At 42.2% G+C, this 25,396-nt stretch overlaps 1 protein-coding gene across 1 annotated transcript in view; it reads right to left on the reverse strand.

Moving 5' to 3' along the window:
• Positions 1-25,396, reverse strand: part of DROSHA (drosha ribonuclease III) — a 305,757-nt gene that overhangs the window by 51,558 nt on the left and 228,803 nt on the right. Inside the window, exons 22-23 of the mRNA XM_044293205.1 lie at positions 4,668-4,770; positions 3,907-3,977 (exon numbers count right to left, since the gene is read on the reverse strand). Coding sequence (XP_044149140.1) covers positions 3,907-3,977; positions 4,668-4,770 — 174 coding nt within the window. The remainder of the gene's footprint in view (positions 1-3,906; positions 3,978-4,667; positions 4,771-25,396) is intronic.

Here is a 25,396-nt window from a genome sequence, read left to right on the forward strand (position 1 = left end):
GACTTCAGGCTGTAATTGACTGCAAAGGATTTGCAACCAAGTATTAAAAAGTGAAAGTTTCATTTATGAGCATTATTATGTCCCATTACTTTTGGTCCCTTAACAAGTGGGATGCACATATGGAAACTGCTGTAATTCCTACACCGTTCACCTGATTTGGATGTAAATACCCTCAAAATAAAGCCAACAGTCTGTACGGAGGGCTGTTCACAGGGGTGGTCTTAAGTTAGAAATAGCAGAGATATAAATGTATAAAATGCAAGCTTTACTGAATCCTCCTGCTCTATACTGTGCTGCATGCAGACTGCACTACAGTTTGTGGTGACAGGTTCTCTTTAAAGGGGACATGCATGAAGGAAACCGATCCACTTGCATTATTCTATGCCTGGTTCAAATTCAGGCTATGTTCACATGGCATAATCCGTGGCATAAAAATCTGTAGCAGATTACTAGCTGAAAACAGGTTGTTTTTAGTGGCAGATTTCTAATTTGATGGCGGATCTGGAGGCGTATTACAGGCATTTTAGAAGAGTATTTAGAAGAGGTTTTTCCAGCCTTTGGTTAGGACATAATTCTGAAGTGTTTTTGGAGGCGGAAACGCAGCTAAAACAGCTAGAGTTTTTTTTTTTTTCAGCTTCCCCAGTCAATACTCTGCACAAAATCCTTAATCAATCTGCTTCTAAGAAGTAACTTCTGAAGCGGATCTCAATTTAACGGTGGATAAAAATGCCACCATGTGCACATGATGACATTTTATTTCCATTGAAGACAATGAAAAGCTATGGATGGCGAATTACATGGCAGAAAATCGCCATTTTCTGCGATGAAATGTGCAGCAGATTTTATTTGTGACAACATAGCCTCAGAAAGATGACCTTCTGTTTTAATACTCAAGGTGATCCTCTGCATTTTTTGATGACCCATTAGGTGGGCAGGGAGAGCCAGGATCAATATTCACTACAGCTGTTAAGACTTGGCAGCATAAAACGACAGATTCCCTTCAGGCCTCTTGCACATGAACGTTGCGCATCCGTTCCGTGCATTCCAATGTAAGGCACCGTCCGTGCGGCGGCCAGGACAGATCGAGACCCTTTCAACTTGAATGGGTCCGTGATCCGTCCGCACCACAAAAAAAAATAGTTAAATTTTTTTGCGGTGCGGAGGCACGGACAGAAACACCACGGAATGGGCAAATGGGTATGCATCTGTAATGTGGAGTGCACACGGGCCAGTGCCCGTGTTTTGCGGACCAGCCGTATGTGTGCCGCAATACGGCCACAGGCACACAACGTTCATGGGCAAGAGGCCTTAAAGTAGTTTTTCACCTTCCAGAGCTTTTTTTCAGTACTCCCTAGGTCAGCATACCTACCTGATCCCCACCACTGGGGTCTGGCTCCATTACTCCCCATTGGGCACCGCGGGTCCCATGTCTACCTGCGCCAACTGTTTGGTGTAGGTCATGTGACTGCTGCACATGTGACATGTCACATGAAACCAAGCAGTGGGGATCAGGTAAGGCCACCTTTGGGAAAAAAGCTCAGGAAGGGGAACATTCTTAAAACCTATTTACATTTATAGAAATCTTGTTTCAAATGTTGATCCAAATCTGATCGCCACTTCACATCAGGAAATGTTTCCTTTTTAGAGGAGACTAATTCATACTTAGGGCCCTTTCACACCTGCGTTGTTCTGTTCCGGCATAGAGTTCCATCGTCGGTGCTCTATGCCGGAAGAATCATCCCCATGCATTCTGAATGGAGAGAAATCCGTTCAGGATGCATCAGGATGTCTTCAGTTCAGGACCGGAACGTCTTTTTGGCCGGAGAAAATACCGCAACATGTTGCGCTTTTTGCTCCGGCCAAAAATCGTGAACACTTGCCGCAAGGCCAGATCCGGAATTAATGCCCATTGAAAGGCATTAATCCGGATCCGGCCTTAAGCTAAACGTCGTTTCGGTGCATTACCGGATCCGACGTTTAGCTTTTTCTAAATGGTTACCATGGCTGCCAGGACGCTAAAGTCCTGTTTGCCATGGTAAAGTGTAGTGGGGAGCTGTATACTTACCGTCCGTACTGCTCCCGGGGTGCTTCAGAGTGACGTCAGGGCGCCCCATGCACATGGATGACGTGATCACATGGACACGTCATCCATGCGCATGGTGCGCTCTGACGTCATTCTGGAGCGCCCCGGGAGCCGCACGGACGGTAAGTATGCTGTTCCCCCCGCTCCCCACTATTACTATGGCAACCAGGACTTTAATAGCGTCCTGGCTGCCATAGTAACACTGAATGCATTTTGAAGACTAATCCGTCTTCAAATGCTTTCAGTTCACTTGTGTTTTTCCGGATCCGGCGTGTAATTCCGGCAAATGGAGTACACAACGGATCTGGACAACGCAAGTGTGAAAGAGTTCTTAAAGGATTCATCTTAGTCAATAGGGAGAAATAATGGGGTAGATTTATTAAAACTGGTGTAAAGGAAAAGGCTTAGTAGTCCATAGTAACCAGATTCCACTTATTTATCAGGGCTCCTCCAATATTCTAAACCTTTGGGAAGGCAGCGGCGCACGGAGTAGCACCACAGCCTTCTCTCAGATTTCCCTAGGCCAAATGATGACAAGTTAATCAGTCATATGGCATGATGTTTAAATACCAATTCTACTTGAACCAGGAAATTTATTGGGCGATTCATGGATCAAACACCTGTTGTGAATTTTGCCGTTAAGCTCCTTGTTAGAGAACAGCAAGTTGTGCAAAAAGTACTGAAACATTGAATTGTTGGTCATGTGCATTCAAAGGTTTAGAGAAGGTCACATTAAGTTCACCTGTAAAGGTTAGAGTGCCAAATATCCGTAACTTCTTGTGAGTAGTGTGTGTTAAAGCTTCTACCAGAATATTCTGCAGCAACTTTAAACATTTCAGTCGCCGCAAACTGACAACTGAGAATCCCATTCAGCCTGTACGTTCAAATCATGAATCTAGGGATAGTGCGCGGATCTGTAACACCACAGATTGGTGTTACCACTCCTGCACCCTGCTACTGTCTTTAATGGTCTAACATAAGTGTCATCTGTGTAATTCTGTTCCAGGTTCATCACAATGTGCATCTATAATATTGTTATGCAACTGTTATACATGTAATGTGCCTGGTTCACCAGCAGGTGGCAGAAAATATGGCAGAGCATATGGCATGATGATTGGGATGGGATTTTCAGTTGTCAGTTTGCAGCGACTGAAATGTTTTAAGTCACTGCAGATAGAATGGATAGATAGAATGGAACTCACCATTCCCACTCTCCCCCCTTTTGGGCTGAAGTGGGCGAGTCCTGCTTGCTACCAGAAGGAGGTGTGGCAGTTCTAGATTATTCCAGTTTAGACTCCATGCTGGAGCTGACAGGACACTAACCTATTACTTGGCTGAAACTAAGTCAGACTAAAGAGTGGAGTGCAGCATAAAGGTGTCAAAGTAACTAAGCTAGCTTTTCAGTACAGCAGAGAGAAAGAGATAAGGAGAGTTGAGTTTGCCTGCCAGTGCATGCAAAAGCCTGCTGGAACCAAGACAAAACCTAAAAACTGTTTGAAGAAACGTTTATTGAAGTAAAGCTGCCATTGAACTTAATCTCAAGGTCTGGGCTCAAGTTATTCTTTCAAATCCTTCAATTATTCCCCCTATTTATTGCTTTGGAGCCAAAGCCTGGGGTCTAGCGGTATCCAGATAGGAGCACAGTGACACACTTAAATAGACAATTAGGCTGCACCACACTACTGGGCATTCCTACTAAACCTGGGACGTGATATAGAGGGCCCTGGGGAGGCGGCGTGTTGCAGATCCTGTCTTTTGCACTTGGTAAAATTATACCCCTGCAACAAATAAACTGATAAGTAAAAATAATCATAACCTTTTACCTTATTAAAAAACAGAACTCTCCCGAATAGCTGCTTTGCTTCTTCAAGGCCACCTTCCAGATACACCGCCCCTGTGCAAACATAGCAGCCCATGATGAAGAATAATGAAAATGCACTTCAATGCCATTCATGAAGGCGAGTAGATAAAAAGTACTGTACATTTCTGGGTTGAGTTAAAGGATTATTTTTTTTTTCCTGACATAAATTGACATTATCTGTAAGCCAAGCAGGACACTTGCTATAATCATCACTGAGTTATTAACCATACATTTCTAGCACGGCATGTGATTGCTTTCCAAGGGTATACGTTTATAATAGGCATCTTCCAAGTACAGAACAATGAAAGCAGTAAGCATTTTTTAATTCATTTCAGACGACATTCTCTCTCTTGCATCGCTGGATATACAGGTAGTTAATCAATTCTTAATTAAGTACAGCTTACATAGAGACAAAAAGATTTCAGAAGCAGGAGGCCTCCCATCTCCTTGGCACTAACCTGCAAATATTTCAGGCATTATGATTATCATCATCAGCAAAATAATACAATGTATTGGAGCTATAGAAAAAAAACGTGAAGAAGAAACAAACCAAACAACCTGATTGTCACTACATGTTCTTTGGCTTGAAAGTGAAGATTTAACTGCATGTTATCTGGTTGTTCCAGTGGCATAGAAAACAGCAATATATTTTTTAATCACATTATATTTTAGCATGGAAATCCATGTTTGTAATGGAAAAAGTGTCAACTATACAATAGTTACCCATTAATGCTTCAAAGCAGTTGGCCATGGCATGCCGCAGATCTGACTCTCTACACAAGTCTGGTCCGTGTGCGTACAGCATGAAACGATCCAGCTCCAACTTCTACAGGAAGACATGACATCAACTTAAGAAACCATGTTTTCTGACAGAGTAGGAAATAAAATATTCAGATCCTTATATATAAAATTTACAACTGAATGTTGTGTGTGTGTACCATGGTGGTAAGGAATGCTTACAGCGACCCTCCGATTCAAAAAAAAAAAAAATCATATTAACTGGGAAATGAAGAGAACACTTACCTGGTGCCATGCTTTCATAATTTTAGCTGTAGATTCGCAAATTCCCAGGATCCTCTTCTGCCAATCAAGATAGAGCACCACTTCTCAGACTGCCTGATGCACACATCCTTTGGTAGCCCAAGACACTTCCTACTGGCCAGCCCTGCTCTTGGATTGGACAGCAGCGTACATGTGAGCGGTGGGGGCCAATCCAAGTGCAGCAGGAAGTGTCATGGACTACACAGTATGAATTAGGCAGTCTGGATTGCAGAATAGTAGCCTGAGAATTCGTAGATCTTCAGCAAAAAAACTAAACTAAAAAACAAAATCACTAGGCAAATGTTTTATTAGTTTCCCAGTTAAAGTGATTTTTTGTTTCTTCGATGGAGGGTCGATTTAATGTCAAATTTAGTTGGTTATTGGATGTCACAAAATAAGAGTTTGCAGTTTCTGTAAAATCCTGATCTCAAAAATATGCAAAAAAGAAATGTGACTGTCATTGTCCTGCCCTGCCCCGAGAATGCCCAGGGGCTTGGGATGCTTTTAAAAGGCTATGTACACCTATGTACAAAAAGGCAATTTTTTTAATGATTGCATTTTACTAATTTTGGGCAAAAAAATCTTTTTTTAAATTGGCCTTTATTAAATAAAATATTGAGCCGTTCTGTCACAAAGGGTTAACTGTTCGTCTAGCTGAGAGACTGGTAATTTCACTTTGAACTGAGCTATAATGTTTAGGAGGTCTGAGAGCACAGATAAAGTAGTCCGTCAGCGCCTGGTCTGACGGAAAAGAGAAAACCCAGAGGCTGCTACTACAGCATCTCAGCTATGTACAGAAAAAAAGGACTCCACATTTTTAATAAAGACCAATTAAAAAAAAAAATTTTTGCTCAAAATGTGCACAATGCAAAAAAAAATTAAAAATCCCCCCAAAAGGTGCACATAGCTTTTAAGGGGGTATAAAAGGACCTACTATGGGTGAGGTCAAGCAATGTCAACCCACAGCAGCTAACAAACACTAGATTTTGTGGTAACATTGGGTGGATATTGGTCATAGTGGGTGGGCTGGGTTTAGGCTGAATTAAGCATTGGACATTGTGGCCTTACATTAACATCTCACTTAGTGCAGGTGTTTCATTTTAAAGAGGACCTGTCACCTTCCCCCACATCTGTTTTAGTTGCTACTTGCATTCCCCATGTAATAAGCATTGTGTAGCATCTATTCTTATGACTATTTTGTGCCATTCCTCTATTATTCCTGAGATATAGATATATATATATATATATATATATCTATATCTATATCTATCTATTTATGGGGGGAGGGGGGCCCTGCATAGTCTGACAGCACTGATTGGATAGTAGACAGGAACAGTGCAGGGACACACCCCTAACTGGTAACACCCAGATAAGACCTTCACTGAAAACTGCTAGGGAATCATTAAAAACATCTAGAAGGGACAATCCATATACTACCCAAATATAGTGTTCTGTTAACAAAAGTAATGATATGTATTTGTTAAATAAGTCACCAATTAGTACGTTACTTTATTACAAGCGTTCATGTGCAGCCAGTGTTATTACTAGGGATAATGTGGAATGATGAAATACAACAGAGGAAAACTAGCCTTCGGAAAGAAAAGGCTGAAAGTCTAGATGATGGAAATAAACGTTTATAAGTTATTACCGTCTAGTTAAAAAAAAAAAATTTTTTTACCCTTATCAAATAAATAATATCTACGTCAGTATCTCTCCATGATTCACCTGACTTTTTTTAAGGTGCTAATTTGTTTCACAGTTTCACGTTTTGGTGATAACATGCTAAGGTATGGAGTCCCATTTCTGGAGGAATATAATTGTGTTGTCTACTACTTAGTGATCTTGGTAATTTCTCCTGATGCGAGATATTTTAGTCACTACTGCCTAATTCTGGTCATGTCCCTAATTCACCTTTTAATTTAGGCAGACCAAAAAAATAATCTATTTTTAAAATTGAATACAACAAATAACCATTTCGGTGTGAATACTTTAAGCAGTACAAGACCAGGCCATTTAACTCACCCTCCCGCCAACCCCCAAAACCCCAGCCCACAACCACACATTTTCGATCTTTAATGTTAGTATTTTTTGTTTTCATTTTAAATGCACAAAGAGGGAAACAGACAGTTTTTTTTTATGGCACAAAGTGCACCTAAAATACATACATAAGTGCTGTCCCCATTCTGTTACGCTCATTTTAATAAGGGGGACTAGAGGACACGCTGTGGGTTAGTAATATTATTTTGTTTTGTAATTTTTTTTTTTTTTTTTTTTACATATTGTGCCCACCCAATGGATCTTATAAGACATTTGGAAGGCATTTTAACATTATTTTATTGATTTCTCCTGTAACTGAGACTCGTACTACAGAGCTGATCAGAGTCTGCTAAGAGCCAGCAGCATCTGCAGTTACCCTGTGATCACATAACTACAGCAGGAGCAGAAAACGGTATGGCCACTTTATCTGTGTACACGGCGCTCATTGTGTATACATATACACACACATTTATTATTATACAGAATCAAAGAAAGAAAGCAGCACTTGGAAAAGAAAGAATTCAGTGGGTGCCAGAATCTGCAACCTTGATAGGGTGATCAGACCAAACGTTGTGGTTTTCAAGTGAAAGTTAAGCGGCTACTGAAAATTTCCTGGTTAACCCCTAAGCTTCTTTCACATGTTAGGGGAGATTATTCGAAACTTGTTTAAAAGGAAACTTGCTTAGGTGCCATAGAAACCAATCAGATTTAACTTTTTAATCCCCAAAGGTGTTTCTTCTATACCATATACTAATCACTTATTTTATACTTGGACCATATACATATATATAAAAAAGATGCATATATATATATATATATATATATATATATATTGCAGTATTGGACTCTATAGCATAAGAGTACTTGGAATCTAGCACAACATGTTCTCTAACATGTTCGAAAATACAGAATGCCTAGGACTGGTAAAGGCTGGGTTAAAACATTCCTTCTACCAAGAATAGAGCTGGCAATTTAATGCGATGGAATAGTTCAATGTCGTTGTTAACATTCAGAGTGATAAAATATTTATTGGCATATCTGAAACGTCTTATACTGTAAGATACATTAAATAACTGCCTGTCACAAAGCTCTTTGGGTTACAAAATCGGCACAAATGTACTTTGATCATTCTTTTTCCTGCTAAACTCATGGAAAAAAAAAATATTAAAAGCTAACATTCTTTCTGTAATAAGAGCATATTCATCTACTTAAAATTTAAAGGTTAAGAAAGAAGAAAGTGCTTTAATTGTGTGGTTGTACTTTAATGCCATATTTTTCCATTATCGTTGATTAGATTCTCATCTGTAAAAATGCCTACAGTTGGTTTAATAATTTTTTCATCAGTAAATTAGCAGAGTGAGTGTGTGTGCAGGGGGGAGACGAGAGAGAGGGAGCTCTATATATACAAATTTAGTCTATCCTAACGATTGTGACATTTATAAAGACGCAAATGCCAAAACGTAAAGCTTTTCTGGATTTTATGATCAAATTAAGTAATGAAACTCAATTTAAATAGCCAGAACTGTCATATTTTTTTTATTTTATTTTTAACTGCGCAAGTGGTAAAAGTGATAATAAATGGAATATTCAGAAAGGAGAAAAAAAACACGGCTCATTCATCATTTTCATTCTGTTTCTTTTTTTCACACCAATTGTAACTAAACACAGCTGAGTGCGTTCACATCACCATTTAGCTTTTCATTCTTCTGATCAGTCAGAACACAAAAATAAAACTAAAATTCACTTTGGGCTTCAGTTGTGCTAATTTTGCATCCATTTTTCTCAGTTCTGTCAGAGAGCTTTTATTTTAGACAGGAGAAAAGGTCTTCCATGCAGAGATTTTTCTCCTGTCTAAAATAACGGCTCTCTGATGGAGCGAACAAAAACCGGACCAGTCAGAAGACAATTCAGTTGTATCACATTTTACAGCAGCTTTCTGTAACTCCAGTAGTCTTGAATGGACACATGAAGCCACCTCACCTAGTAGAACACGGGTCAGGGATATGCAATCAGTCTTAGGCCTTTTCAATCAGCGATTGTGAGCCAAAACTAGGTGCGGGGCTAAACACACAAGTGCAAGTCTTTCCCTTATTTGTGATCTTCTTTGCAGTCTTTTACTAATATAAGTTGTTGAAAATCTGCACCATTTTCTATATTTTATAAGGTATGCAGATTTAATATAATGTATAAGATGTTAGGCGGTTGCACCCAATGGTCGGGAGCTATAAAATGGAAAAACCATGAAGTCCGCAAAAGGTATGAAATCTAATTTACCCATCTGTAAGGCACTCCTGTACTGAAGTTAGGCTTTAAGATGCTGCATATGAACCACCGAATAAGGAAAGAAAATACATTGTAGATAGACTGTTTTGTCCATATTCCACTGCATCCAACTCTTATCACCTTACAGATGAGAGTTTATAAGGCCATGCAAGTAATTTCCCTGCACAGATGGATCCATTGCTTTCTATTTTGCACCTCATAAAAACCCATACAAGCTTCAGAGAGCAAGCCTTTCTTTTATTGGCTATGATGACACAGTACAACACCTGTCTAACATTTTATCTCACCATGACCAAACCATGGGGAGCACCACAAAGTGGCCAAGTGTAAATAATTACCTGGCTCCTGTTACTCCATAGATATCTGTATGGAGCCACTTCATCGCTATGGACTTGTTTGCCTTGTAATATACCTTCACATAAACGGATTTCCTTGTGCTTGGAATATTATTCTAAGCATCAATTTGATGTTTAATTGTCCATTAGAAAGAAAATGTAAAAATAATTTCTGTAAATGCCCAACTATTATTTGCCCAAGTTCTCCTTTAAAGTAAATACACCTACAGTATACAGCTTCTCAGGGTGAGACCTAACCTTGCAGTAGACAGACTATTATATACTGGGCGCACCTACCAGTTGTCATCAGTGAAAAAAATAAATTCTACTCAAGAATGGTGATCAAACCATCAGGAAGATCCAAGTGGGGACCTGTAGATCTTGACATTAGGCCACCAGAATGTTCTCTTGTTAGTTCTTGGTTTTAACACAACAGTAACAAAACAGCATCTTAGTAAGGCCTCATGCACACGACCGTTGTGTGCATCCGTGGCCGGGATGCCGTTTTCCTTTTTTTTCACGGACCCATTGACTTACAATGGGTCCGTGGAAGAATCTGAAAATGCACCGTTTGGCAGCCGCATCCGTGATCCGTGTTTCCTGGCCGTGAAAAAAATGACCTGTCCTATTTTTTTCACGGCCAACGGTTCACGGACCCATTCAAGTCAATGGGTCCGTGAAAAATCACGGATGCACACAAGATTGTCATCCGTGTCCGTGATCCGTGTCCGTTTTTTCCTATCATTTCAATGGCAAACTTGACTTAGATTTTTTTTTCATTTTTCATGTCCGTGGATCCTCCAAAAAACAAGGAAGACCCACGGATGAAAAAACGGTCACGGATCACGGACCTACGGACCCCGTTTTTGCGGACCTTAAAAAAAAACGGTCGTGTGCATGAGGCCTAAGTTTGTGTTTCAATAATGGCAGTAGAGAATACAGGTATTGCATAGGAGGCTAGTGCAATTAGTAATTTTGGCTGCGATCATTATGGGGACACTGGTACATGAGTAAAAGAGTCATGATTTAAAATGACAGCAACAATAACAGTCAGCATTACCTATAGAAATGCACTAAATGTACAGGTGCACATACACCATCTAATACCAAAGCAAACAAGATGCAACAGCAGACTGCAAATATTGAATATATGGATTCTGCAGAAGGGCCCATAAGCTTTCCATGCCATGAACCCAGAGGTGCACCTAGCCTTTCTGCTGCCTGAGGCGAAAACTGAAACGGCCACCCCCGTGAATGTGAAGTTCTAGTCTTTTTGAGGACACTGATCCCAACCATTTGTTCAAACAGTGTAAGGAAATAATGTGTCCACAATTTGGCAATTTAATGGTTTAGACCAAAATATAACCAAGTTCAATCTCCCCAATTTTCTTCAGGCTGGCAGCTCCGGGGTGTGTCCTTTCTTGTGCAGCTCTCTCCTTGTAACTGTCACAACTTCTCAAAGAAGATCAGGCTGGTAGCAGTTGAAGGATGCATTGGAGCACGTGCGACATGCTCATTCAGCTCAGTAGTAGTACGTGCATGTTACTATACAGAATGAACATCAAGGGGGTTTAATACAGAAGGGGGTCTGATGGGGGGGAATCTGATCTGAGGTCTGATGAAGATTGGGGATCTGAATGGGAGGTCTGATGAAGATTGGGAATCTGATCTGAAGTCTGATCTCATGCTGATCTATATTAAAATAAGATTCAATGTTGGCACAACCTTTTTAACCCCTTAAGGACACAGCCTTTTTACACCTTAGGACCAGGCCATTTTTTGCAAATCTGACCAGAGTCACTTTAAGTGCTGATAACTTTAAAACGCTTTGACTTATCCAGGCCGTTCTGAGATTGTTTTTTTGTCACATATTGTACTTCATGACACTGGTAAAATGAAGTAAAAAAAAATATTTTTTTTGCACCAAAAAATACCTAATTTAACAAAAATTTGGAAAAATTTGTAAATTTCAAAGTTTCAGTTTCTCTACTTCTGTAATACATAGTAATACCCCTAAAAATTGTGATGCCTTTACATTCCCCATATGTCTACTTCATGTTTGAATTATTTTGGGAATGATATTTTATTTTTTGGGGATGTTACAAGGCTTAGAAGTTTAGAAGCAAATCTTGAAATTTTTCAGAAATTTACAAAAACCAAATTTTTAGGGACCACTACAGCTCTGAAGTCACTTTGCGAGGCTTACATAATAGAAACCACCCAAAAATGACCCCATTCTATAAACTACACCCCTCAAGGTATTCAAAACTGATTTTACAAACTTCGTTAACCCTTTAGGTGTTGCACAAGAGTTATTGGCAAATGGGGATGAAATTTGAGAATTTCATTTTTTTGGCTAATTTTCCATTTTAACCCATTTTTTCCACTAACAAAGCAAGGGTTAACAACCAAACAAGACTGTATCTTTATTGCCCTGACTCTGCCGTTTACAGAAACACCCTATATGTGGCCGTAAACTACTGTACGGCCACACAGCGGGGCGTAGAGTGAAAGGTGCGCCATATGGTTTTTGGAAGGCAGGTTTTGCTGGACTGTTTTTTGACACCATGTCCCATTTGAAGCCCCCTGATGCACCCCTAGAGTAGAAACTCCATAAAAGTAACCCCATCTAAGAAACTACACCCCTCAAGGTATTCAAAACTGATTTTACAAAGTTTGTTAACCCTTTAGGTGTTGCACAAGATTTAATGGAAAATAGAGATACAATTTAAAAATTTAACTTTTTTGGCAGATTTTCCATTTTAATATTTTTTTTCCAGTTACAAAGCAAGGGTTAACAGCAAAACAAAACTCATTATTTATGGCCCTGATTCTGTAGTTTACAGAAACCCCCAATATGTGGTCGTAAACTGCTGTACGGGCACACGGCAGGGCGCAGAAGGAAAGGAATGCCATACGTCTTTTGGAAGGCAGATTTTGCTGGACTGTTTTTTTTACACCATGTCCCATTTGAAGCCCCCTGATGCAACCCTAGAGTAGAAACTCCATAAAAGTGACCCCATCTAAGAAACTACACCCCTCAAGGTATTCAAAACTGAAGTTACAAAGTTTGTTAACCCTTTAGGTGTTGCACAAGATTTAATGGAAAATAGAGATACAATTTCAAAATTTCACTTTTTTGGCAGATTTTCCATTTTAATATTTTTTTTCCAGTTACAAAGCAAGGGTTAACAGCAAAACAAAACTCATTATTTATGGCCCTGATTCTGTAGTTTACAGAAACACCCCATATGTGGTCGTAAACTGCTGTACGGGCACACGGCAGGGCGCAGAAGGAAAGGAATGCCATACGTTTTTTGGAAGGCAGATTTTGCTGGACTGGTTTTATTGACACCATGTCCCATTTGAAGCCCCCCTGATGCACCCCTAGAGTAGAAACTCCAAAAAAGTGACCCCATTTTAGAAACTACGGGATAAGGTGGCAGTTTTGTTGGTACTAGTTTAGGGTACATATGATTTTTGGTTGCTCTATATTACACTTTTTGTGCGGCAAGGTAACAAGAAATAGCTTTTTTGGCACCGTTTTTTTTTTTTGTTATTTACAACATTCATCTGACAGGTTAGATCATGTGGTAATTTTATAGAGCAGGTTGTCACGGACGCGGCGATACCTAATATGTATACAATTTTTTTTATTTATGTAAGTTTTACACAATGAATTAATTTTTAAAACAAAAAAAAGTTTTAGTGTCTCCATAGTCTAAGAGCCATAGTTTTTTCAGTTTTTGGGCGATTATCTCAAGTAGGGTCTCATTTTTTGCGGGATGAGATTACGGTTTTATTGGCACTATTTTGGGGTGCATATGACTTTTTGATCGCTTGCTGTTACACTTTTTGTGAAGTAAGATGACAAAAAATAGCTTTTTTTACACCGTTTTTTTTTTTTTTTTACGGTGGTCACCTGAGGGGTTAGGTCATGTGATATTTTTATAGAGCCGGTCGATACGGACGCGGCGATACCTAATATGTATACTTTTTTTTATTTATGTAAGTTTTACACAATGATTTCATTTTTGAAACAAAAAAAATCATGTTTTAGTGTTTCCATAGTCTAAGAGCCATAGTTTTTTCAGTTTTGGGGCGATTATCTTGGGTAGGGTATGATTTTTGCGGGATGAGATGACGGTTTGATTGTTACAATTTTGGAGTACATACAACTTTTTTGATCACTTTTATTAACTTTTTTGGGAAGTAAGGTGGGCAAAATTTCAATTTCATCATAGTTTTTAATTTTTTATTTTTATGGCGTTCACCGTTTGGGTAAAGTAACATGACCGTTTTATAGATCAGGTCGTTACGGACGCGGCGATACCAAACATGTGTAGGGAATTTTTTTTTTTTTTTTTTAATCAGTGATAAATGTGTTTTTTGATTTTTACTTTATTTTCACTTTTTTTCACTTTCTTTTTGAACCAGACACACTTGGTTCTTGAAGATCCAGTGGGTCTGATGTCTGTATAATACAGTACAGTACAATATATAGTACTTTACTGTATTTTACACTTTGTCTGAACAGATCTATGCCTTTCAGCACAGATCTGTTCAGCACCATGGACAGCAGGATGCCTGAGAAGGCGTCCTGTTGCCATGGGAACCTTCCCCGTCTGCTCAGTTATGGTCAGAACTGCGCAGACGGGGAAGGGTAAGGACGGGGCTCTGGGGGGGCTGCCTGGGAGCTCTCTCCCTCTCCATTCGGGGGGCTGCAAAGGCACAGCAGCCCCCCGATGGGAGAGGGAGGGAGCTCCCTGCGCTGTTAACCTTTTCCATACAGCGGTCCGTACGGACCGCGGTATGGAAAGGGTTAAACGGCTGACATCGCATCACCGATGTCAGCCGTTTATACCAGGGTGCCAGCAATGTGCTGGCACCCTGGTATACCCACTAGAAACCAACGATTATTCAAGGGGAAGCGGGCGGGGGATCGCGATCCCGCCTACCGCACCGCCCGCCTCCCGCACCGCCCGCAACCCTCCCCCTGCACCTCCCACCGTGCTCAAATAACTCAGGGGTGCAGGGGGGAGGGATGCAGCAACATTTTTGGAATCCTAAAGTTTCTGATCCCCGCGGTCAGGGACCGCGGGGATCAGAAACTGCAGAAATCGCAGCAAACCGCAGGTCTGAATTGACCTGCGGTTTGCCGCGATCGCCGACATGTGGGGGTCACGGGACCCCCCCGCGCATTTAGCCTAGGTGCCTGCTCAATGATTTGAGCAGGCACCGCGTTCCGATCACTGCCAGCCGCACGGCAGTGATCAGAAATACACAGGGCGTACATGTACGCCCTGTGTCCTTAAGTACCAGGGCACAAGGGCGTACCTGTACGCCCTATGTCCTTAAGAGGTTAAGGACAACTATTTACCGTATTTTTTTGCCCCATAAGACACACACCCCCCCCAAAGTGGGGGAAAAATGTCCCTGCGTCTTATGGGATGAATACTAATGAGCTCATTAGTAACAGAGGATCGGAAAGCTGTGAAGGCTCTGTATGCACCAGTTCACAACACAGCCGAATGAGGAGAAGGATGAAGAGTGCGGGCGGTGGGCACTGGGGGCTGACAAAAAGAGGCACTGGGGGCTGACAAAAAGAGGCACTGGGGGCTGATTTGAGACTGGGGCTCATATCTGAGGTCTGATTGGGGGTCATTCACTTTTGGGTGTGAGCTGAGGTCTGATTGTGGGTCTGATCTGAGGTCTAATTGTGGTCTTATTAACATTGGGGATCTTATTGGAGCTGTGATCTGAGGTCTGATTAACATTGGGGGTCTGATTGCTGGTCTGACCTGAGGTCTAATGAAAAATATTTTTTCTTATTTTCCTCCTTTAAAAACTAGGGGCGTCTTATGGGCCGGTGCGTCTTATAGGGCGAAAAATACGGTAAGTACAAATAAACCCCCCTACGAAACACTGCACCAAAGAATTCAGTTACCCTTGCTGAACATTTTGGCCATTTAGTCTTTTCTTCATTCACAAATCTGCATGCTTAAAGAGAACCTGTCACCTCCAAAACACATTTTAAACCATCATTACCTTACTTTATAAAAACGCTTTTTTAATCTGTGTTTTTGCTATCCTCAGCGTCAGCTTGAAGTCAAGGGGGCAGTGACCTCCTTGCTTTAAGTCAAGCTAAGCCCGCCTCTTACCCGTCCTCCCTTCACTGTGATTGACATCCTGCTGTGAGGCTGGGATCATGCAAGTCTCGCGCAGTGACAAGGAGCACACCGCGCATGCGCTCCTCGTCACTGAGCGATCCCGTCTCCGGCTGCCACACTCAGCTGGCCGCCTTCGTCTCTCTGCGCATGCTCATTAGTAACGGAGGAGCGGGAAGTGGTGAAGGCTCTGTAATAACTGCTTCCTGGTCTTTGGCTGTCAGCTGTGCCGTGCACAGCGTGAGGGCGCTCTCTGACCTCATGCTGTGCGCACCGGTTCACAGCACAGCCAAATGTGGAGAAGGGTGAAGAGCGTGGGCGGTGTGGAGAGGCGGCGCCAGGAGCAGGATAGGTAAATGATTTTTTTATTTTGTCATCGGAGGCACTGGGGGCTGCCAAAAAGAGGCAACAGGGGCTGCCAAAAAGAGGCAACGGGGGCTGCCAAAAAGAGGCACTGGGGACCGATATGAGACTGGGGTTAGCCAAAAGAGGAATGTGGGCTAATATGAGACTGGGGACTTATCAAATGAGGCATGAGGGGCTGATTTGAGACTGGGGGTCTGAACTAAGGTCTGAATGGGGTCTTATTTATATTGGGGCTCATATCTGAGGTCTGATTGGGGGTCATTCACTTTTGGTGTGAGCTGAGGTCTGATCTGAGGTTTTATTGTGGTCTTATTAACATTGGGGATCTGATTGGAGCTGTGATCTGATTAGCATTAAGGGTCTGATTGCTGGTCTGACCTGAGGTCTAATGAAAAATATATTTTCTCATTTTCCTCCTCTAAAAACTAGGGGAGTCTTATAGGGCGAAAAATACGGTAAGTACAATTAAACCCCCCTACGAAAATTTTGGCCATATTGTCTTTTCTTTGTTCACAACTCTGCATGCTTAAAGGGAACCCGCCACCTCCAAAACACATTTTAAACAGACATCATTACCTTACAGTAGCCCCCACCGGCAGCGTCTTCCTTGCTTCAAGTCAAGCTAAGCCTGCCCCTTACCCGTCCTCCCTTCATTGTGATCGACATGCTGTGAGGTTGGGAGCGTGCAAGTCTCACGCATGCGCGGTGCGCTCCTCGTCACTGTGCGAGACTTGCACGTTCCCAACCTCACAGCAGTATGTCAATCACAGTGAAGGGAGGACGGGTAAGGGGCGGGCTTAGCTTGACTTGAAGCAAGGAGGCCGCTGTCCGCTTGACTTCAAGATGACTGAGGATAGCGAAAATACAGATTAAAACTGCGTTTTTATAAAGTATACAACAACCAGTGGAGGAATGAAAAACATGATTAGGAACACACTGGGGGCTACTGTAAGGTAATGATGTCAGTTTAAAATGTGTTTTGGAGGTGACAAGTTCCCTTTAAGAGTACCTACACATGATATAGATAACACGTTTTCCATGCGGATTCTCCTACAGAAAAAACGCAGCGTGCGAGATTAGAGAAACCTCAGGTACACTTTGCTTTTTATTTCCATCTGGAACCTGACCTGCCATGCAGATTTTTAAATCCACAGAATGTCAATTGTTTGTGCAATTTTATTGTGTGGATTTAACCCTTTGCAATGCAAGGGTGAAATCTGTGGCAAAACAGCATCGAATGCACAGCAAAAAAAAAAAAAAAAAAAAAAAAAAAAAAAAAAAAAAACACAAGTAAAACATGTTTTTTGGAGCAGAAACTCACTGAAAACCACATGGAAATCGGTTCAGATTCTCTGTTAGTAAACCTGCACCAATGGGTACCTTAACCTCCCTGGTGGTATGATTAGGTCAGGAATTTGGTACCAAAAGTGGTACAATTTTTTGCATAAAATTTGGTGTTATGTATTGTAGGGTTGCAATTCTTAGTAATTACTTACTTAAACCTGACCAAACAAGACTTTAGTAGACATCCCAGATGTGATAAAGTTTCAAACACAAAATCATGAATTATAATCTAATAAATAATATTATTTTTTATTTTTTATTTGTCAAACACAGAAAATTCAATAAACATCCTGAGTGTGATAAATTTTGAAACATGGGACTCTTTTCGGACTCTCTATTGCCATCTCTCTTTGAGCAGCAAACCACGCACATCCTGGTAGGTGCTGCCTTTGTTGAGGTTGGCGGGATGAAGTCGATAAAGTGACGACCAGTCAGGCGTTCTGGGTTGACAAAGTCAACAGTACAACGTCCAGGTCTGTTCACAGCTACTGATTGAGTCTGGTGGTTGACAAAAATCCGCTCAACCACCTTCCATATAAACTCAGAATGAACAAGAGGCTTGTCACTCTTTGCTCTGTGCAGGATATATGCATTCCAAAGGCATTGTTCCAGAAGATGCCTGAAGATCTTCTTATAATATTTTTTTTGCTGTTTGCGCATAGCCGGATAAAATCGGCTCTGTCGACACCTCCCATGGTATTATTAGTCTATCACGACTTGAGCACATCTTTCCCACCTTTTGTGTGGACCATGGCAGTAGAGGTATTGTGCACAGTACTCATGAGATGTTTATCTTTATTAATTGTTTTTACAAACCAAAAAAACCTACGTTAAAAATACAGTCACCACTCCACTAGAGGATTGAAATATTGAACGGCGAAGAAGGGGTCACGGAGGAGTGCACTAGCTCCCACCCTCTTACTTAGAATAGGGGCACTGCTGTATCACTGTGTGTAGAGCTATTGCTAACTGAATATTGTTATCAGTATAGCAGTGTAAAGCAGGTGGAAACAAGCAGCGTCACCGCACTGTCAGAGGAATGCAAATAGCACCCTTATGAGCATCAGACCAGCTTGATGCCGGATCGCAAGTAGCCCTACAGACTTTAATAGATACAGCTGGATGCCTATTGAAAGGTAGTCCAGCCGGACTAACCGACTAACCAAAGCTTATTCACTGTGGAGTGGAAGGCTGAGTCTAAAAACTAAAACTGCCCCCCGGTTTGTAAAAACAATTAATAAAGATAAACAAAATATGCACCTATTTAGTAATTTAGATTTTAATATAAATAATAATAAAAGTGAAGTATTAATTTCACCTGGGTCAAGATAGGTCTCATTGCCTGTTTAGGCATCTGTTAATACATTTGTTAATATACCTTACCCATGTTAGGTCCTAATTATAACTATTCCAGTGCTCATGAGACACACGTCCTTCTTGTCTCGCCATCGCATTGCCATCATCTTACCCTTCTGCCAGGCAACCATTTCTCCGGTTTTGAGTTTTTTCTTGGCAAACATAGATGGCATGTCACGTCGGTTAGGCCTAATGGTACCATATGCATCAGTTTTGTTTTGTAGCAAAAACTCATACAGTTCCGGAGACGTGTAGAAATTGTCAGTGGTCACACAATATCCCTGGTTCAGCAATGGCTCCAGCAGTGTAAGGACAGATAATGTGGCCATCCCATAGCCGCTGTACCTGGGGTTGAACTTCGTGCCTTTACCGGTGTAAATGACCGAATTCCAGATGTACCCAGTGGATGACTCGCAGAGCATGTAGGATTTGATGCTAAACCGCTCTCTTTTGGATGCAATGTACTGTATCCGGCTTAGGCATCCCTTGTAGGCCATCAAACTTTCATCTACGCTGACGTCCCTTTCTGGCACGTAGGTCTGCTGGAAATTGGTCACAATAATTTGCCATACCTCCCAGATTTTTTTTGTTTTGGGCGCAGGATGCGTGGCCTCATCAAATTCTTCATTGTTCGTGAAGTGGAAATACTTCATGATGAGGGAAAACCGGTATTCTGACATCACGGGGCCAAAAAATGGAGTGGCCAGTAATTTATTGGTGGTCCAGTACCATTTCTGGAGCGGTTTCCCCATCACCCCTTGAAGAATGATGAGTCCCAGAAACTGCCACACGTCCTCTTTGGTCACCGCTTCCCACTTTCTGCTTCTGGAAAAGGTGGCATGCAGCGTAGCGAATTGCTGATCCTGGTAGCGATTTGTCTCCGTGACAATTTTTTCAATTACCTCCTCAGTGAGGAATAATTGCAGGTATGCCAGGGGGTTGTCACGCTCAACATCTACCTTCATCCCAGGTTATCCAGTGAACAGGAATCTTGGGGGCGCCACCTGGTCCGTATCGCAGTCAATAGGGCACCAAGTGCGCACATGGCTGAGGTCAGGTGCAGGATCATCGCCGTTGTCACTTGCCAGATCAGTGTCAGTGTCAAACGACAAACCTCCCCACGACTCACTATTGCTCAGTTCTGCGAGCACCTCCATGTCACTGTCGCTGTCACTCAACTGGTCCAAAACCGCTTTTGAAGTAAAGTTGCGCTTTTTTGATGCCATGTTCGAAATTTATTTTATGGGCACAAATGACAGTAAAATGGCAGGCAAGGGGCACTGTACAGTAATCAAATGTCAGATCTGAGGTTATACGGTGTAATCCTCTCAGATTACAATGTATAACCTATTTTATGTGTGTGTGTCACTTTTAGTGTTTATATTTATTTGAATTTCCCGCCCAGTTCTGCCCCCATGCACAGCTGCTGCTCGCAGGGAACGGAACCAGGAAGTCAAATGCGCTCTTGCCCGCGATCACAGCGGAGGACATCATCGGATCGCCGGCAGAAGGTGAGGGGACTCTGCAATGTTACCCCCAGCGTGACTCGGGGTTACCGCTCCTGGCAGCGAAAAAATTAACCCAGAGTCACGCTCGGGAATACCGCCAAGGAGGTTAAAAGTGTGTGCTGCTGGGCACTGTATGTACAGAAATTTAGAGTAAGTGATCAGTTATTAAAACTTAACTTTTAATAAGATAAGCATAGAAAATTGGCCCCACGATACATGGATAACAATAAAGAAAATACAAAAAAGGAGACAATGCGGAGATTCACCACACAGGTAATAATGGACCTCAACAATCAGAACACATTTAGAGAGCAAGAGGTGCTCGGCGGCACCAAATAAGGTAACCAGGTGGTCCTACCGCTCTGATTAGATGCTCCTTGATACAACAGATGCCTCGCCGGTGTTAAAGGATGTGCATACACCATCGCTGAAGGCAGTTGTAAAACACAGGGTTAGGGATGCTAGACTAGCTGGCCCTAGGGACCTACAATGGCCTAAGTGACCTACTCACGGATCCCCATGACCAGTCACAATCAGGAACCTAACCCTGGAATTAGTGCGCCCTAGGAAGCCCTCTACTGCCTAATCCCTGCACGCATGTTTCGCTGAAAGGATGAGTGTAAAGCTCATCAGGGAAAACAAGGGAGCTTGGGCTAATAAGCTGTACAGGGTACACTTGCATCCATATCAGGATCGTGGACATACTCTGCCTCTGTGCAAGGGACACTTCTGATATCCTTGTCAGTGTACCCTGTACGGCTTATTAGCCCAAGCTCCCTTGTTTTCCCTTATGAGCTTTACACTCATCCTTTCAGCGAAACATGCGTGTAGGGATTAGGCAGTAGAGGGCTTCCTAGGGCGCACTAATTCCAGGGTTAGGTTCCTGATTGTGACTGGTCACGGGGATCCGTGAGTAGGTCACTTAGGCCATTGTAGGTCCCTAGGGCAATACTAGGGCCAGCTAGCCTAGCATCCCTAACCCTGTGTTTTACAACTGCCTTCAGCGACGGTGTATGCACATCCTTTAACACCGGCGAGGCATCCGTTGTATCAAGGAGCATCTCATCAGAGCGTTAGGACCACCTGGTTACCTTTTTTGGTGCCGCCGAGCACCTCTTTTTCTCTAAACGTGTTCTGGTTGTTGAGTACCATTATTAGCTGTGTGGTGAATCTCCACATTGTCTCCTTTTTTGTATTTTCTTTATTGTTATCCATTTATCGTGGGGCCAATTTTCTATGCTTATCTTATTAAAAGTTAAGTTTTAATAACTGATCACTTACTCTAAATTTCTGTTTGACTCAGGTGGTCTCTAATCATCATCTATACTGTTATGCACTGTATGTACACTAACATGAACTTTCAGCTTGGGCCAAAAGAACGCCTTAATCTGTTTCCATGGTTAAGTGGCTGCATGAAAGCCTTACATCGCCAAGCATTAGAGAGTCATGTAAAGCACGCCACGACAATGGAAACCATGAAACTATTCTGAAACTTAAGTGTGGTGAAGGGAAATCTTAACCCCTTAGGGACCGGGCTCATTTTCACCTTAAGGACCAGGCCATGTTTTGCAAATCTGACCAGTGTCACTTTATGTGGTGATAACTTTAAAACACTTTGACTTATACAGGCCATTCGGAGATAGCTTTTTCGTCACATATTGTACTTCATGACACTGCTAAAATAAGGTAAAAAATCAAAACAAAACATTTTTATTTATAAAATTTTATTTATAAAAAACCCAAATTTACCAACATTTTTGAAAAATTAGCAAATTTCCGAGCTTCAATTTCTCTACTTCTATAATACATTGTAATACCTACAATAACCGTTATTACTTTACAATCCCCATATGTCTACTTCATGTTTGGATCATTTTGGGAATGCCATTTTAGTTTTTGGGGACGTTACAAAGCTTAGACGTTTAGAAGCAAATCTTGAAATTTTTCAGAAATTTTCAAAAAACTATTTTTAGGGACCAGTTCAGGTCTGAAGTCACTTTGTGAGGCTTACATAATATAAACCACCCAAAAATGACTTTATTCTAGAAACTACACCCCTCAAGGTATTAAAAACAGATTTTACAAACGTTGTTAACCCTTTAAGTGTTCTACAAGAGTTAATGGCAAATTGAGATAACATTTCAGAATTTCGATTTTTTGGCATATTTTCCATTTCAATCCCTTTTTTCCAGTTACAAAGCAAGGGTTAACAGCCAAACAAAATGCTATATTTATTGCCCCAATTCTGTAGTTTGCAGAAACACTCCATATGTGGCCGTAAACTACTAATATAAATTCTGAAATTTCATCTCCATTTACCATAAACTGTTGAGGAACACCTAAAGGGTTAATAAAGATTATAAAATCAGTTTTGAATACCTTGAGGGGTATAGTTTCTTAGATGGGCTTCGCTTTTACGGAGTTTCTACTCTAGGGGTGCATCGGGGGGCTTCAAATGGGACATGGTGCCAAAAAAATAAAATAAAGCCCATCAAAATCTGCCTTCCAGAAACCATACGGCGTTCCTTTCCTTCTGTGCCCTGCTGGTTGGTCATACAGCAGTTTACGACCACATATGTGGTGTTTCTGTAAACTGCAGAATCAGAGTAATTAAGTTTTGTTTGGCTGTTAACCCTTGCTTTGTTACTGGGGAAAAAAAACGGATTAAAATGGAAAATTTGCCCAAAAATTGCTGTTTTGGCACAGTTTTTTTTTTTTTTTTTTTTTTTAAACGTGTTCATCTGAGGGGTTAGGTCATGGGTATTTTTATAGAGCAGATTCTTACGGATGCGGCGATACCTAATATGTCTTTTTTATTTATTTATGTTTTACACTATATTATCTTTTTATAAAAAATAAAAACATTTTAGTATCTCTATACTAGGTAGGGGCTCATTTTTTGCAGGATGAGAGGACGGTTTTATTTGGACTATTTTGGGGGCATATGAATTTTGATCGCTTGCTATTACAATTTTTGTGATGTAAGGTGACATAAAAAAAACTTTTTTTTTTGCACAGTTTTTATTATTATTTTTTTTTACTCTTCGATACCTCGCACAGGGACGGGGTGATGCCGTTATTGTGAATTGTGGACAGTACAAGGACATCCCTCTTGTCCTTATATCTGACCAGCAACAGGTTTCCACTGGTAAGGGCATGGGTCGCACCTCTGGGGATAGGTACCTGGAGGGGGTGGGTAGGGAGGCCGCATTGATTTTTCCGCACGGTCCCACAAGCGGACGTGGAACTGGCGGCGAGGGACTGGGATACTAGTATAAAAGTTATCCATGTAAAGGTGGTAACCCTTATCTAGCAGTGGGTGCATAAGGTCCCACACAAGTTTCCCGCTAACAGCCAGAGTGGGGGGACATTCTGGGGGTTGAATACGGGAATCTCGTCCCTCGTACACACAAAACTTGTAAATGTACCCTAAGGTACTCTGACAAAGTTTGCACAACTTCACGCCATACCTCGCCTGCTTTGAGGGAATATACTGGTGGAAAATTTGAAAGCAATGATAGACGCATCAACCGCGACCTCCCTTCCAGGTACATAGGCCTGCACGAATTTGGCCCCAAAGTGATCAATGACAGGCCTGATTTTGTACAAGCGGTCATAGGCAGGATCACCTTGGGGATGGGGGTGGGGGGGACATGCTAAATTATCTGCATAATGCAGGCATTTCCGGATGGCCTCAAACCGGGTACGTGTCATGGCCGTACTGTAAAGTGGGGTCTGGTAGAGGACGTCCCCACTCTAGTAATGCCTGACACTAGGTTTTTTGACTCGGCCCTAGCTAAAAAGGAGCCCGGGTGTTGAGCAATGAACTGTGGGGCATACAGGTTCGTCTGCTCCACCATCAGGTTTACAAAGTGGTCACTGAAAAAAAAATACTAAAATTGTCGTATTCACTGAAGCCCATTGTGGAAATCTGGATTCCTGGTTGGCCTACAAAATCAGGAATCGCAGGCTCAAAATGCTCTGTGGTACACCAGACAAGTTCACCGGCAGGGGGCTCAGGTGGACTGATCTAGTGGGCCGGAAAACTAGTACGAGACCCAGAGCTGCTTGTACTAGTGTGGGCCACAGGGTCCCTAGCATGGTGGTCCCCTTGCTTCGCCTGGCGGCGTCTCCGCCACCTTGGGGGCTCAGCATTATCGCTAGATGATTAGGAGGACATGGATAACAAAAGGTAAGTGGGGTCATCATCGTCCTCACTGGGGCTCTCGGACTCAGACAAGCTTGGCGTATGCCTCCTCAGCCGAGAACATCCGGCGGGCCGTAGGGGAGTGTGTGTGTGCGAGTGTTAAACTTTATTTGGTGTGCGTGTGTGTGGGAATACGGGTGTTCACGAACTTACTCTAAACCTAAAAGACAAAAAACTCGCTGATCAGCCGTCCAAAGCTAATCAGCGGGGTGGTGTGCGATACGGACGCTAGGAGTGTCGGCCACAGTCAGCGTATGCAGAAAAAAATAAATAAATGCCTGCGCCCCCAAATTGTGGGGGGAGCAGGGGGGGCAAGCTGCAGCGCCCCTGGGGGGGGTTTAGGGTCACACAGCTGTGCTGTGGACCCCAGACACCCGATTTAGGGTGATGCAATCAAAAACTTCCACATACACTAACTTTCCTTGAATATCCCTGCCTAACCTAACTTTCCCTAAATACCTTGCAGGTGGTGCACAGATGGGGGGTGCTGGGCACAGATGGTGGTGCTGGCTGATGATCTCTGCAGATCCACTTGCAGTGCTCCTCTCTCCTCCGCTCCCGGACACAAAAGGAGGAGGAGAGGAGCACTGCTGTAATTTGAACTGCCCGCCCGCCCAGCCGACCATTGAGAGGCGATCCTGAGAGGTGATGTCACCATCACCTCTCAGGATCACAGGATAGTGATTGGTGGTGTATTATCACACCACCGATCACCATCCTGTTCCAGGTTATTGTGTCCCCAGAGACCCGAATAAACCAGAAACGCAGAAAACCGCAGGTCTGAATTGACCTGCGGTTTGCGGTGATC

The sequence above is a fragment of the Bufo gargarizans genome, chromosome 5 (genome assembly GCF_014858855.1).
Source record: "Bufo gargarizans isolate SCDJY-AF-19 chromosome 5, ASM1485885v1, whole genome shotgun sequence".
In the NCBI taxonomy this organism is placed as follows: Eukaryota; Metazoa; Chordata; class Amphibia; order Anura; family Bufonidae; genus Bufo; species Bufo gargarizans.